Consider the following 16,480-nt stretch of genomic DNA (forward strand, 5'->3'; position numbering starts at 1 on the left):
CACCCTTCATGACGTCACAACACTCTAATACACACCTCGCTTTGTGAATGTTGGTAAAGATGCTTCTGCCTTTATTCCGCATGTTTGATGCGGGCCCACTATTTCTTTTATTACGCTTTGCAACCTTCTAGCCACTATTTTCATAAAAATTTTGTAATCAACATTTGTCAGACTGATAGGACGATAGGCTGATACCTGCCGAAGTTTGATAGAATCGTTCGTTTTCGGAATAAAAATGGTATGGGAAGTGAGAAATGAAGGAGGCAGAGATTTAAACTCAAAGGCCTCATTGAATAAGCGCCCCAATATCGGAGATATTTCTCGCGTGAAGGTTTTATACAAAGCCGCACTTAGCCCGTCAGGGCCAGGGGACTTCCCGGGATTTAGGTCTTCGATTGCTTTCTCTACCTCTCCTACCGAGATTGAAAGCTGCAATCTATCCTTTGTTTCGTCATCTAATTGTGGCATGAACGCCAAAAATTCGCTTTTGAAGTGGTCGATATCTACCGTACCTAAAGAAAACAGAGCACTGTAATACTCGTAAAATGCTTTCTCAATCTCGTCTTTAGCACTTGTCAAGGCACCATTGTATGTTATTTCTGCAATTGTATTACGTTGCGCGTAACTTTTTTCCGTCCCTAGTGCGCGCTTTGTAGGCCTTTCGGCCATTACCGTTTTCTCTGCTCTCGCTCTTATAATTGCACCCCGAAATCTTTCCATGTCTAACAACTCCAATTTTTCTTTCACCGCACGGATATCTCCCTTAAAGGTTCCAGGCGTTAGACACTCTTCTTTGACAAGAGTTTGCAAGTTTGAACGTAACAGTCTCTCGTGAATACGTTCTTCATGTTTAAGTATGCTGCTTCTTTCTACAGCTTTCATTTTAATTTTTTGCTTAAATATTTCCCATTTCGGCCCAGCTTCTGAATTACTGTCACGGTACAGTTCTTGTATGCCCTCATGTACTAAAGTTTTGAAAACATCATCATCAAGTAGTTTATTATTAATTTTCCATGAATCCCAGTTAAATTTTCCTTTTCTTTCTTTTTTGCTGCAAATGCTAAACATCACGAGGCAATGGTCAGTGAAGGAGAGGGGTGTTACGCAATAATCCTTACACAGAGGCACAATATCCAGCGACACATATGCACGATCTAAGCGTGCGTGACTAGAACCTTGAAAATGCGTGAATTGGACATTATGCCCACTGGTAATACATTCTCCCACATCTTCCAGAGCGAAATCGTTGATGATATCCATTAACTTTATAATGCTAGTCTCACGGTGCGGCGTAGTACTCGTTTTGTCTCGTGCTGAGCATACACAATTAAAATCGCCGAGAAGGATCAGTATACGATCAGTGTTACAATACTCACTAATGCGGCCGAAATAATCTAGACGCTGTGCAACGTCAGTTGGAGCATACAAACAAAACACGCGCCATTCATTGCCGGCAAAAACAAAGTCACAAACTACAAAGCGGCCTGATGGACAACTTATAACAGACTGTATAACAATACCTAAGCAACTACGCACCAATAATACACACCCTCCTGATGTCCCCACCGCATGACTGACGCACACACTATAATGCGCCGAGAACGGGCGTAACATGCCGTCGGTCTGGTCCTCGCCTTGAACTTTAGTTTCCTGCACTGCGACTATGTCCAATTCTTGTTCCATCGCAATACGATACAACTGATTTTGCCTTCTTTTAGTCGCTAATCCTCGTACATTAATTGTTCCTACGCGCAGGGACCTTTCCAACGACACAAGTTTCCTGCCGGACGAGACCGCCGGCAAGACGCCCTCATTTCCCATCTCGACGCTTTGTGCAGTCGCCATAGAGGCGTCTAGGAGTTCACCTCCTTGCCGCCCCTTGTCAGGGACGACGCGCGCGTCCGAACGGCGCTGCGAGGTTTCTTCTTCACCCCATTCGCTTCCAGCGAAGCTTCGACCTGTCTCAGACGCTCCTCCTGCGACACCGCACTCACGTCGTCATGGCGACGCTTTGCCGGGGTTGTCTCCGCGTCCATATTTCCCAAAGCACTTTCGTCGACCGCTGGCTTTATGCTTGCTGCCTGCTGCGCTTGAGAGACGCTGGTCGCGTCCGAGGACTCTCCCGTGGGGCCCTCATCCTGGAGCACCGGACCAACGCCAACCGCGTTCGTTTTAGCAGTCTCTTGGTGCTCACCAACGCTGGACACCGTCGTGGCCGGCGTCTGCAGCCCTGAGACGCGGACTTCCTTGTCAGCTCCCTGATCGGTTCCGCTCTTGTCGGCTGTCGCAGGTGCCGCAGCTTGCTCTGCCTCTTCCTCGTCCATGACAAGCTCGCTTTGGTCTACAACTGTAGATCTGCCCACGGCTTTGGCGTAGCTGCGAGTACATGCCTCCTGTCCATGGCCAAACGCATGACATTCGGCGCACTTCGGTACCCTGCAATCACGCCGTATATGACCCGTGTGCTTGCAACGAAGGCAAAGAGGGGCTCGTCCTGGCGCCACAATGAGCACTGTACCGCTGCCCAGGCGCATCTGGTGCGGAATGTTGTCCAGTGCGATACCCTCTTTCAAAAACAATCGCACAAACTTTGTCAGTGAGTCAGCACATTCGAAGCCCTCCGCTTTCCACCTGTCATTGGTCACTTCCTTCACTTCGCCGTATTCACTGAATGCCCTCCGAATGTTATCGCTCGTGACATCCAAAGCCACCCAATGCAACTTCAGACGCACCTCTTGCCTGTTGGGATCGATGACGATGCAAAGACGATCCTTGACGACCAACCTTCCTGCTTCTATAAGCTTCTTTTTCGCTTCATCCGTCCGCAGGTTAACGAGCCAGACGTGGGACATCTGGTAGGCACCTATTACAGCAACGTCCTTGATGACGCCGGCGTCTTGTAAGGGCTTTCGAAAGTCTTCGATGCGATATGGACGACCTGAGATGTCGCAGTGCAGCATGACTGCACGCTTCATAGCTTCACCTGTTGAAACGTTGGGCAAAATAATCCTGTAGTCCTTGGGCACGGAAAACGACGGGCTACCACGGCCGTTGACGACCGCTGTCGCAGCTCGCTCGGAGCCAACCATCCTGCGTCCGCACGCGTCAGTGACCGGGAGCAGAATGACTACGCCACGAAGCGCACATGGACAGACGCACCTAGATGGCAATAAATACCCAACATTAACGAAAGACTGCGCGTTTCTAACGCGTTTGTGCTAGCGCGTTACGGCCCGTGCAAGAAGCTGGTGTAAGACGCTGTGGTCTCTCCGCCTTACCCCCGTATTCATAAACGCTGATGGCGTCGGCAAACGCGGTGCACGTTCCGGCATGTGTAAACGGCTGCGTAAGACGCTGTGGCCTCTTCCCCTTAGAGTACTGCACGTTTCTAACGCGTTTGTGCTAGCGTCCCCTTAAGCGGGAGATGGTGCAATTATAATGAAGGGCGCTGTTATAAAATAGGAATGACGTCACATATGGCGCGTGTCATTGGTGGAAGTCAATCGTTCGATTTAGTGCGGCGAGACTGGGCGAATTACACGGAAGATTCACGGTTTACCGATGATTCCCTCCGGAGCTTCGCCCACTCATCATCATTCACCCCGTGGATATGCGGTGTTTTTTTTTAGCAGACGTCTGCTTCAATTTTTGGAGTCGCAGGAGTGGAAGCAGATGGAGCTGTCGCCACTGGGAGCCATGGTGGAAAGCTGGACGGTGCGCCGCTGCGGAGCTCTGTGGCGAGGACCGGGAACGGCACTCTCCACCAATTGTTACGCATACAAAAGATTACGTACTGGAGACTATTTCCAATGTATATTTACGAAAGCAACTACAACGCTGTCCAGTTCAGCCGGCAGCTCGAAAGCAAGGAGCAGTTTGTCTTCTTCGTCGGGGCGCCCGTCGCATCGTCCGCAAGAAACACGCAATATGCATGTCATAACAAGCCAACAAACAATGACACCAAGGATAACATAGGGGAAATTACTTGTACTTACTAATTGAACTAAAGAAATGATAAATTAATGGAAATTAAAACGGATGAAAAAACAACTGTCCACAGGTGGGGAACGAACCCACTTCGCATTACGCGTGCGATGCTTTCACCATTGAGCTACCGTGGAGCGGTTTTCCCACCTATACTTTAGGAGTATTTGTGTTTTTTTATTTACAACTAGAACTAACCTTTGGAGTGTTAGCGAGCGCCACCACTCACTAACCTAGCGGCGGATGTGGAACATCCTTTCTGCCCCAGGCCTCACGAGCACGTGATCTTTGGGTACATAAATACCCCAGAAATTGGATGGGAAAACGGCTCCACGGTAGCTCAATGGTGACAGCATCGCACGCGTAATGCGAATACTTGGGTTCATTCCCCACCTCCGGACAGTTGTTTTTTCATCAGTTTTATTTCCATTATTTATCATTTCTTTAATTCAATTAATAAGTACAAGTAATTTCCCTTATGTTGACCTTGGTGCCATCGTTTGTTGGCTTTTATGATATGAATAATAAAAATCGGGCCCCTCGCTTCCCTTTCTTCTCACGCAAGATGAATGTATCAATATTCTCAGACCATTTTCTCGCAGACCGCCGTGTCATTTGGACACGTGGCCGAGGAGTCAGAGTGTTGTCGACGGTGGATTGGAGTATCTGGAGGGTGTGTGTGTTGTGTAGATTGCTCTGAACATGCAGACCAAGAACCGTCAGCTTGTCTACCCTGAGTACATGTTTGTTTTCAAGGAGGTAGTGGATGTGGGGAGTGTGTCTGCGGTTGCCGGTGTGGGCGGCAAGGAGAAGGATTTCCAAATTTCTCGGAGGATTACACGAGATTCTTGCGTCCCGAAATGACCTCAACCCTATCGGCGGCGGCCTGCAGGACATCTTAGATCTCACCTTCTGAACCACCTGTAACCCAGTGGGTGATGCCAAAGCTTCCAAGGTGTTAGGTAGGGGATTGCTCCGCGCCAACAAATATTGTCGCGGTGCGGTTGGAGAGGAATGCGGCAAAGTTTTGTGCATTCTTTCGCCGACCCCCTGGTGGCTTAGCTCCAGAAGTATGACGGAATGAGCCACGTTATTAAAAGCGTCGTGAATGTCCCGACCCAGAATTGCTTCTTTGGCGTGACAAGGGCTGGATGTCAAGATGTCGTGTTTCAAGCGAAGCATAACGTCCTGGCATGATAAGGAGCGGCAGAATCCCACCATCTCTGGCGGATTATGTCTCTTATTGGCAAATCCTAATCGGTGAGATATAGTGTTTTTGTATTGCTCGCAAGTGTTTGTTTTTATTTTATAATTTTCCTGGCAGGCCATATGTGTTTCTGTCGAACTCTTGATTATTGTTGTGAAATACTTGTGCTCCGTGAGTCGGCGCGACATGCTTTGAAATACAGCGCTGTACTTGTGCGCCTGCGCATAGGGAGAAAGGCAGTCCTGGGATAGTCTTAAGGGAGTGTGCAAGGTGGAGCAAGCTCCCCTTCGAGCTGCCTAATTTTGAACATGCTCTTGTTTACGAAGAATTCCGCCTGCCATATGTGATAACGGGAAGGTATGCGTGCATGATAAGCAGGTGGGTACATGTCCTAACCCCTGCGCACTGAATATAGTGCGGAGGTTCATGGACTGTGGTTGTAGATCAGCCTTCGGCTTACGGATCTACAGTATCTTAGAGTAACCCAAGTGCATTGTTCGCGCATAGGTCTGACTCCTCTTCAGGCATATCGAGAAAAAGTTAACATTCCAAATCACAGAACAAGGTACAAAATTCTTAGGTGGTGGTAAATGGGGGTTAACCTCAATGGTTGCAAGCAGTATGCCTCAAAACAATATGTTGCGTTGCACGATCCGGTGCTTTGGTTTTATATATTATCATAGGCCACCTCCTCAGCCATAGCTCCGAAATTCAGATAATGGGGAAAACCTCTCAAGAGCAAGAACCTCAAAATTTTTCGACTAAGTCGAAGTGACAGCTACAACGTAAAAACACGATATTGAAACCACTTAGATAATTTGACAATTCCTCAGCTTTTTTTTAGCAAACGAGGCGCACTTAGAATAAAAAAAAATTCAATAAATGCTGCGCAGAGTGTTTAAAACTTAAATTCTGTGTTGATAGAGCCCGTTTGAAAATAAGAAGCAACTTATTTTTGAAGCCTTATAACTTGATGTATGAAATTAGCAAAACTTGTAAGACCCCATTAAGTTATTACCTCAGTTGCACAATGCCGAGACTTCTCTCCTGTGAAAAGCTTCCCATTTTTCTTCCGTGATTACGGATAACCTTGCTGTGCTGCATTTTTGCGCACAAGGTCGAAATCTATTTTTAAGGGTGTGAAGTTATCCAAGAAGCGGATGTTACCCTTCAAATCAGAGTATAATTTTAAATTCGCTTGTATCCGTTGCCTAGTTGTGTGATTTACAAAGCGTAGGCATATTGGCGCCAGTTTCTCGCATTTTGCTGGTATCCTACGAATGTCCTAAATGTCACGCTCGAAGAACGAATTGATACTAATAGTGGCAGTCAGCTCCAGGACTATTGCTTACAACTTTACAATTTCCTTGCGTTTCAGTCTACGCATTTCTCCATTTCTACGTCGTGCGTATTTTTTCCAGATTGTTAACTTCTGGTGTCGAAGAAGTGATGAACAACTACTTGTCGATAGCTTCTAGATGGTATATGCGTTATTTTAGGGATTCCATGTCATTCCCCTGTCTAGCCTGTTTATCAAAGTCTAGTTGTAATCTGGGACCTTTGCCTCAAGGAATCCAGGATATTCTCTATTGCGCATTTCAACGGTGGAAAACAGCCTACTTTAGTATTGAATTTTATTCATACATACAATTTCGCAAATGTAACGGCCAGTTTGCCACGGTGGTCATAAACATGCACGCTTGTCTGCTCTTCTGGAAAATTATTCCACAGTATCCGCCACTCAAATCAGCAATTGCATTATTGTACTGGAGCCTACGAAAACGAAGGATAATGAGCGGTGCAGCGACACCATCACTGCTGCTACAAAACTCTTTACCGGAAATAACAGTTGATCGCATTCATTCACTCTCACTGAGAAAATATACAAATATTGACAAAGTGCGTACCACACTGTACAACACCGCAATCATAATAATAATAATTCCAAGAAAATTTCGCACAGCCTTTGACACAACGGCGGAGTGCTTTCCTCGTTGAATATGAGGTGCGTTGGGATTGCCTTTTTTTTTTGGAAACTGCGATGACGCCGAGAAAAGTTTCATTGGTTACACAAGACTTTGGAACTGCTCATTTTATTGCAGGTGAGACTTGGATTGATCTCCAAGGTTGGTACGACAACTAGGCCTGTCGAGTTAGATTTCGCGGTAAATTTTAACCGCAGCGGCAGCGCGCAACCGACACATGATCTGAGGTTAGCTCAGAATTTTTATAGGTTGGAGTCAAATTTCGTACCTTATGTGAGTCGCTTCCTTCCGTAGCTGCCAGAATTTGTTCATTGTGTTGAAGTGTCTATCATGCAGTCACATCCCAGCTGCGCTTTTGTGCGTACCGGCTAGAACTTGAAGAGGATCAACATTGAGTGAGTTTCATGGAGTGCAAATTCCTAATTAATTTCGACGAATACACTGGTGCCTGCCAGTGAAACCTTCATTTATACTACACCTATCAATAGTCCAGCATTTAGTTGAGATGCCACCGAAAAGTTAAGAGACTTTGACAATGCCACGGGATAATGTACAGCCATGTGTAGCACTCAAAGCAACAACAGCAGAAAACACATTGAGCTACACCTACTTCTAGCTTTGCAATAAGTAGCAATTTCATTGACTCCTGGAAAAGCATAATTAATATCTGCTGACAGGACAATCAGGCACACATAACAGATGGAAGTTAGTGACAAAAGCATATGCACAGTTTCTTATTTCTTGAGTTTCCTCAGTTATAACACAAATTGAAATGCGAACAGGGATGAATATTTATTCCGTATAATTACATGGATGTGCAACATGTAATCACGCTGTAGCTGATTTCTAAGCATGGAGTAGTCCCAAGTGAACGTTTTGGAGTCTCAATGCAGCTAAACTTGAAAATGAAACATTTTCAAGTAGTTTCAGAATTGGTTGCATTTAAATTCTGATGGTAGATATATTCTGTGCATTCAGTAAGTTTTTCATTCCAAATCAGTACTTGTGCCTGTTCCCTTGTTTCAGGAAAAATTTTAAACTGCGCGAAGACAAGACGTGAACAGAAATATTGAAGCTCACAAATGTTTCTGTTCACGCTCTGTCTTCTTCGCGCAATATAAAAACATTTGCTGTATCTATTAACAGACTAGCCCAACAACATGCCTTACTTCCCTTGTTTATGCGTCACAGTTGCAATTTATTCAGCCCGACTACATGAGACTTCACACTGAAATTCCAGACATCTATTTTAGGACTACGATAAAGACAAAATCATTTAACAACAAAGTCTAGACTTACTTATATGTCTCTTCACTCAGCCATAGGACAGTGCTGTTCACAGATCATAATCACCAGCATCATTTGCAGAGCAAGAGGCTAAAAAAACAGGTTTTGTGAAAGTACAGAAATATAGGACAGGCTCTGAAACTATGTCGAGTGACACGACAGATGCTAGTCAATTTAAAGGTTAATCCATAAAAAAAGGATACAGTTTCACACAGAAAACTGTTAAACTGAAGAAGGGATGACACTGTGACAAACACAAGGACTATTTTAGCACTTGTGCGTTAACTACCAATCAGCTGATATATTTATTATGAGCAAATAAATACTGAAAGGACCCCAACTTATCCCACTAATGAAGTGCACCTACTGACACATTGAAGTAGCTACTGGACAGTCCGAGATGTCAGGAAGGAAATGTGTTTTTGAAGTTATTGAGGTGTTACATGAAGTGTATTAAAAGTACAATATTTTTTTCCATGTGATGTGAGAACGAGGATGGAGAGAAGTGGGAATGCGAGGATCGTATGACCAGATTTAGTGACATCACACAACACTGCAAATTGCAGAGTTGCATTTTCCCACCACCTCACTAAAGCTCAACAAAAAGCAGTCTGTCAAATGGTGGCAGTTACAGACCAGAACTTATCAGAACCCGGCGATCTCACACCTGATTTACCCAGACATGTGCAAACAGATAAATGCAAAAACTGTGGTTCTAGAGCTAATCTGGAACATATGCTATGGTATTGTCGAGGCATAATAAACAATAACGGAGATGCAGCCTCTCGCGATCGCCTACGCGTGCGTTGGGAGACTTTGTTGCTCAGCTTTGCCCTTGAAGATCAATTTTGGGCTGTCCAGCGGGCCGAGGAAGCCGCCAGGACTCATGAGCTCCTGGCCGTCACTTAGGTGGGATCATTTGCCAGTCCCACAAACTCACAGGACCTTTCGATAACGTACTTTGACTGACTGATGTATATACAGGCTTCAATACAGGTTTAAATTGAATTGCGCTGTTTAAAATGGGCTGGGGAGTCCCGTAAAACAGCGGTGTAAACACATTGGAAAAACCGTGCAATAAACATATCTAAAAGTATGAGCAGACACTGCAATATTTGTGACTGTAGAGTCGTAGTGAGGACGCATGCTTGCGGTAGTCCGCAAATTTCAGATCGACGTGGGGAAAAGAGTTTGGCCACGTGGTGTCCAACATGGTGTCCAAAGCTGCAGGGAAAATACAGGCAGAAGAAGAGGTGCGATGTGGTGTCCAACGAGGGTCTGCACTGTACCAAGGACAAATTTTAGCGCAACGGTATTGGTGCGCTTTACGTAGCTGCTTTTGTCATAGTCCAGTCGTAAATCGGAGACCTGAGCCTCACGGAAGCCTGACAATTCTCTATTGCGCCTCCGAACGGTGGCACACCGCCTAATTTAGCATTGAGTTTATTTCGTAACGGCCAGTTCGCCACTAAGGTCACATAAAAGCACGCTTGTCTGATGTTCTGGCAAATCATTCCACATCATCTTCCCCTCAAATCACCAACTACAGTAATGTATTTCAGCGTACGAAAACGAATAATGAGCGGGGCAGCAGCGCCATCACTGCTGCTACCAAAGTATTTGCCGGCAATAACAGTTGATCGCACGCTTTCACACTCACTTAGAAAATATGGCAACTGAAAAAATGCCTTCCACGTTGTACAACGCCGCCATTATAATAATAATAAATCCGCGTTGAGGGTAGCAAGCAACATTACCAACTACACAACGGCAGTAAAATTAGCTTGAGCTAATGTCCCTCGAACATTTATGTTCAAGGAACATTTAGTGTCCCTTGAACATTTATTACAGCTACGCTCGACGGACCGAGCAGTTTTTTTTTTTTCTTTTGTGGAACTTCGTCCGGCAGAACACTTTCGTTGGGGCACTTTTTACCGTCCTAATACGTTGCGCATAAACATGCTCAACATGTATATACAGGCTTCCCTGTCCCTAACGTATATTGAGTGAGCGTTGCCTTCCAGCAAGGCTGAGTGACGGTGCCCACCGCAGAACAACGTCTTCAACACTGCTGCAACTTCATCTGCTTCGATGGCGTTGATTCACCTTTTCGAAGAAACAAAAAATGTGGGCAGCTTCCACTAGTTGTGCGTGGCGGGAGTAAACAGCGATAGCTGGTGATCGACCTAGCTTCTTTACGGTTTTACAAGGCTTGGCTAAGATTTGCTAGGAATTGCCTAAGGGCTGCTAGGAAGGGTATTCAGAATCAGCTCGCCACCGACGCGCAGATTCTCGCTTGGCCGCGTGACGCGATTCAAGATGAGCGGCTTCTTCTTCGGGTGTCCCAATCTTCTGTGGTCGTCCCATGTCCAGGCTACATGTACTTGCCACAGAGTCAACTAGAGTTATGTCGCCGTCACGGCTGCACCGAGCTTTTTCTCCCCGGTGACGTCGCGGCCAAGCTGCGCCTCCACACTTTTCGGGACGTGGTCGGTCGAAAACTGCTAAACCGCCGCCAGAGGCGTCTGCTGGATTCACGGACACCGCGTGGGTTCGGCGCGAACGCGGGGAAACGCAGACGGCGTCGGAAGCAGCACTGCGCGCTGCCTCGTTGGAGCTGCTACAATGTATCTCTATCTCACCTTCTCTTTCTCTCTCCCGACCATAGCGCGCGCCGCGCGCATGCTCTCCTTTTATCTCCTTAAAGTCCCACATCAAGGCAACATGTGCACGGTACGCAGGAGAGGCAAACACACGACGCTCCGCGAGGTGGTTGCAACGCTACGCGTGGTGACGTCTTCGCTAGGCGGGTTTTTGGGTAAGCTACGCGGGTAAACGAAAAGCTTAAACACCTCCGCGGTTAAAATGCATTCCACTCAGAGAATGTTCCATTCAGTATACTATGACAACGTATGCTTGTCTCGAACGGATGGATGAATGCACGAAATACTTTATTAGGGACCTTTAGGGTGAGCACTAGCGCGCAGCGGGTCGCTCACACATAGGGACAGAGAGACCAAACCTCTCCGCCGCGTCGCGGGACCCGTTGAACTGCCCACAACTGTTCTTCGAGGTTGGGGCTGCGTTGAACCGCATCCCAATGGGAAGAAATGTTGCTTTTATCGCCGGGTAACGCGGGACACCACCAGAGCATGTGATGTAAGTTCGCTAAGTCATTGCATAGTGCGCATGCATTTGTTGCCTTAACTTCGGGGCACATCTTGTGAAGAATAGGGGGTTTGGGTATGTCCTCGTCTCAAACGGAGCCAATGAACAATTACGCTCCGCTAGCGATCTACATCAGTGATATTTAGCAACGCTTCCGTCTTCCACCTGACGTTCGCATACTTCGCAATTACCAACATTCCCAAGTTGAAATGGCCTATCACCGATTGCCAAACATTTCGACTACAATGAAGGTGGGACGCGCAACTCTTCAACGAGCACTTACGTCCATAGTTAACTATTCAATTTCATTTTAGTAATAGCTCGGGAGCATGTTCGAGCGAAATTTGTCGTACCGCTCGCTGCGCCGAACACAAGCAGCTCCTTCTTGACATTTCAACGGAAGGCCGCGCGTCACTGACCCCGCTATGCAGACCAATAATAAGGGCATTCATCTCGCTAGAACATGCAAAAGCCATCGTGTCAGACGTCATGGTTATGCCTACGTTTCAGATGATATTTGGCCGTCTTCCTACGCACTTTTACTTTAGAGCGGCTGCTTCAACAAATTCCGCATACAGTGCAGGGTAATTTATGCGTGGTAACTTATTTTAATGGCAGTCAGTGCAAGTACGGGGTTATGTTCCGTATTATAAAGACGTTTCGAAGTGGCTGTTTGCGTTCAAGAGTGTAAAGATAATGGTTAAGGTAAGATATGCGCTAAGGGTATGATGATGCGCCTTCATAAACGTTGAAATTAAGAACAATCGTCCCGTCAGTGGCTGATATATAAGTACAGAAACGATAGCAAATAGACCATTTTTAGCGTCCGGTCAACCGAAATTGTTACATTGGGAAGTTTGTGTTTCCTTCCAGTTAGCTTAATTTTTTCATGTGGTAGTTTACATGACGTGGCGAAAACACTTTTTGCTACTTACATCTGACAAGGCAAGGTGAGAGCAAGGAGGGCGTCCTCACTAATGCTGGTTATTCACAATCACTGGACCAATGGGCCTATCGTTTAAGTTCCATTTCGCTGTTTAAAATGGGCTAGGTCGTCCCGTAAAACAGCGGAGTAAACACATTTGAAAAACCGTTGAATAAGCATATCTAAAAGCATGAGCAGACACTCCAATAGTTGTGACTGTTGAGTGGTAGTGAGGACGCAGGCTTGGGGTAGCTCGCAAATTTCAGATCGGTGTGGGGAAAAGAGTTTGGCTACGTGGTGTCCAACGTGGTGTCCAAAGCTGCAGGAAAAATACCGGCAAAAAAACAGAGGTGCGATGTGGTGTCCAACGAGGGTCTGCACTTTACCAAGGACATATTTTAGCGCAACGGTATCGCTGCGCCTTACGTAGCTACTTCTCCAGTTGTAACATTAACCGCTGCATTCTAACTTCGATGCACCGTGGTTGCCTAGTTGGTATGGTGTTGGGCTGCTAAGCCCGGTTGCGCGGGATCAAATCGCGGCCACGGTGGCCGCATTTCGACTATCCAAATTATTCCGGAGGTTGTCCAAATTATTTTAAGCCCCTCACTACAGCGTGCCTCAGCGTGCCTGTCTACTCTGGAAACACGTTTGTTGTCAAGGGGGATTTGGATGGCGAGAGTGTGTCTACGGTTGCCGGTGTGGGCGGGACGGTGGACGATTTTCAATTTCTCAGGAGAATAGACGAGACGCATGCGTCCAGCAATGGCCTCCACCTTATCGGCGGTGTTCTGCCGGACGTCTTGAATCTCTCCCTCTGAGCCACCTTTCAACCAGACGGTGGTGCCGTCTGCGTATAGGGAGGAATTAAGACAGCCCTGGGATGGTCTTAAGGGAGCGTGCAAGCTGGAGCACGGCGAGATTCAAGAGCAGGGGAGCGATAACTTACCCTTGGGGCGTGCCAAAGCTTCCATGGTGATAGGTAGGGGATTGGTTCGCGCCAATAAAAACTTTCACGATGCAGTTGGATAGGAATGCGTCAGTGTAATTATGGATCCTTTCACCGACGCCCTGGAGGTTTAGCTTCCGAAGTATAACGAAATCAACGTTATTAAAAGCGTCGTGAAGGTTGAGACCCACATTAGCTTCTGTGTCGTGAGAAGGGTTGGATGTCATGATGTCGTGCTTCTAGCAAAGCATTACGACATGGCACAATAGGCAGCGGCGGAATCTCACCATATTTGGTGGAAAGAGTTTGTAGTCCTTGTAGATTGTCTCCCTTGTTTGAAAAATCCAAATCTTCAAGATGTTGTGTTTCTTTATATATATATATATATATATTGCTAGTGAGTGTTTCTTTTAATTTCATCAGTTTCCTCGCCAGCTATACGCGTTTCCGTAGAACTCTTGATTATTGTTGTGGAATACTTATGTTTACTAAATCGCCGCGACATGCTTTGACATACAGCACTGTTCTTGTGCGTAAGTCTGTTGTCATCGCCTTTCGAGTGGCTTAATTTTGAAGATACACTTTCTTGTTTACGAAGAATCTTTTATCAAAGTCTAGTCGTAATTCTGGGACTTGAGCCTCACGGAAGCGTGAAAATTCTCTATTGCGCCTCCCTAAGGTGGCACACGTACCGCCTAATTTAGCCTTGCATTTTATTGGTAGATAAAATTTGGCAAAAGTAACGGCCAGTTCGCCACTGTGGTCACAAACTTGGCATGCTTGTCTGCTGTTCAGGCAAATCATTCCACATCATCTGCTCCTCAAATCACCAACTACAGTATTGTATTGCAGCGTACAAAAACGAATAATGATCGGGGCAGCGGCGCCATTACTGCTACTACCAAAATATTTACCGGAAATAACAGTGGATCGCACGCTTTCACACTCACTTAGAAAATATGGCAGTATTGAAAAAATGCCTTCCACGTTGTATACACTACCGCCATCATAATAACAACTCCGCGTTGAGGGTAGTAAGCAACATTACCAACTACACAATGGCAGTAAAAAGTATCTCGAGCTAATGTCCCTCGAACATTTATGTTGAAGGAACATTTAATGTCCCTTGAACATTTATTACAGCTGCGCCCGACGGACGCAGCAGTTTTCGTTTTGTGGAAGTTCGCCCGCAGAAAACTTTTGTTGAGGGACTTTTTACCGTCATAATACGTTGCGAATAAACATGCTCAGCATGTGTATAGAGGCTTCCCCGTCCCCACGTTATTCAGTATGCGTTGCCCTCCAGCACGGCTGAGTGACGGTGCCCACCGCAGAACAAGGTCTTCATCACTTCTGCAACAACTGCTGCACCAGCTTCGTTGGCGTTGATTCGCCCTTTCGAAGAAACAAAAAATGTGGGCAGCTTGCACTAGTGGTGCAAAGCTGGGGTACACTGTGGAGCTGGTGATCGACCTAGCTTTCTTCCAGGCTTTACTACGCTTGGCTAAGTTTTGTTAGGAAATGCTAAGTGCTGCTAGGAATGGTATTCCGAATAAGCTCGCCGCCGACGCACAGATTTTCGCTTGGCCACGCGACGCGCTTCAAGATGAGCGGCTTCTTCTTCGGGTGTCCGGATCTTCTTTGGTAGTCCCATGCCAAGGCTACATGTACTCGCCACAGAGTAAACGAGAGTTCAGCCGCCGTCACGGTGGCACCGAGCTTTTTCTCCCCGGTGACGTCGCGGCCAAGCTGCGCCTCCACACTTGCCGGGGCGTGGCTGGTCGAAACCTGCCGAGCCGCCGCCAGAGGCGCCTGCTGGAGTCACGGACACCACGCGGGTTCGGCGCGAACGCGGGAAACGCAGACGGTGTCGGCCACAGCCCTGCGCGTTGCCTCATTGGTGCTGCTACAATTTCTCTCTCTCTCTCTTTTCTCTTTCTCTCTCCCGAGCATAGCGCGCGCCGCGCGCTTGTCTCCTTCCCTCGCTTTAAAGTCCCACGTCAAGGAAAGATGTGCACGGCACGGAGGGGAGGCAAGCACACGCCGCTTCGCGAGGTGGTTGCAAGGCAACACCCGGTGACGTCTTCGCAAGGCGAGTTTCTGCGAACGCTACGCGGAGAAACGAAAAACTTAAACAGCTCCCCGGTTAAAATGCGTTCCATTCAGAGACCTTCGATTCTGTAAACTGTGACAACGTGTGCTTGTGTTGAACGGAGCCAATGAACGATTACGATCTGCTAGCGATCCACCTGAGTGATTGTTGGAAATGCTTCCGTGATCCAGCTGACGTTCGTATACTTCGCAATTACCAACATATTGTCACCTGTAGTAGTGGGAACAGGGCAAGCGCAGAGGCGCAAGAAGAAAAAAGTGCGCGGGCTAACCGCTTCGCTCGATAGTTAGCTCTCGCCGCCGTTTTCTCCAGAGCCCTGCTGCTCTCAATAAACGTCGTTAGCCCCCTTTGAAGGCGCGTGGCAAAGTGGTGGAGGTGCGGGGTATATCTCACTCATGCCGCAGACTCCTCCTGGGAGCGGAAGCACCAGCCCTGTGTTTGGCGATACTCCCATCCGTCGGACCAGCCGCAGGATCCGGGCACTGCCTCCTGAAGACACCGCAGCGCTTCGGACTACCCCAACCGGTATGGAACGTGGAATGACGAACCGGCACACACTTCAGAATCCACTGGTGCCGAAGCCGTTCCATGGCGACGTCTTTGAAGGGAGTCGAGACTGGATGACCGACCACTTGCGTGGCCGAATACAACGAATGGGACGACGCGACTAAATGTAGGTATGTCTACTTTTGCCTGGAGGACGGCGCGCTTACATGGTTTCAAAACCGTGAGGAGCAACTGACATCGTGGCGCGAATTCCGTCTTCAGCTACTAGACACCTACGCCAAGTCCTGATCGCCGCCACGAGCCGAACGAGCAAGCCAGGCCGGTCCAGCTTCCGAATTAAAGCGTTACTGCGTTC

At 47.2% G+C, this 16,480-nt stretch overlaps 1 protein-coding gene across 1 annotated transcript in view; it reads right to left on the bottom strand.

The window, feature by feature from the left end:
* Positions 1-1,853: 1,853 nt before the first annotated feature.
* The window catches only part of LOC125947110 (uncharacterized), a 57,669-nt gene continuing 43,042 nt past the window's right edge, over positions 1,854-16,480 (bottom strand). Inside the window, exon 2 of the mRNA XM_049671465.1 lies at positions 1,854-3,017. Coding sequence (XP_049527422.1) covers positions 1,854-3,017 — 1,164 coding nt within the window. The remainder of the gene's footprint in view (positions 3,018-16,480) is intronic.

The sequence above is a fragment of the Dermacentor silvarum genome, chromosome 7 (genome assembly GCF_013339745.2).
Source record: "Dermacentor silvarum isolate Dsil-2018 chromosome 7, BIME_Dsil_1.4, whole genome shotgun sequence".
Classification (NCBI taxonomy): Eukaryota; Metazoa; Arthropoda; class Arachnida; order Ixodida; family Ixodidae; genus Dermacentor; species Dermacentor silvarum.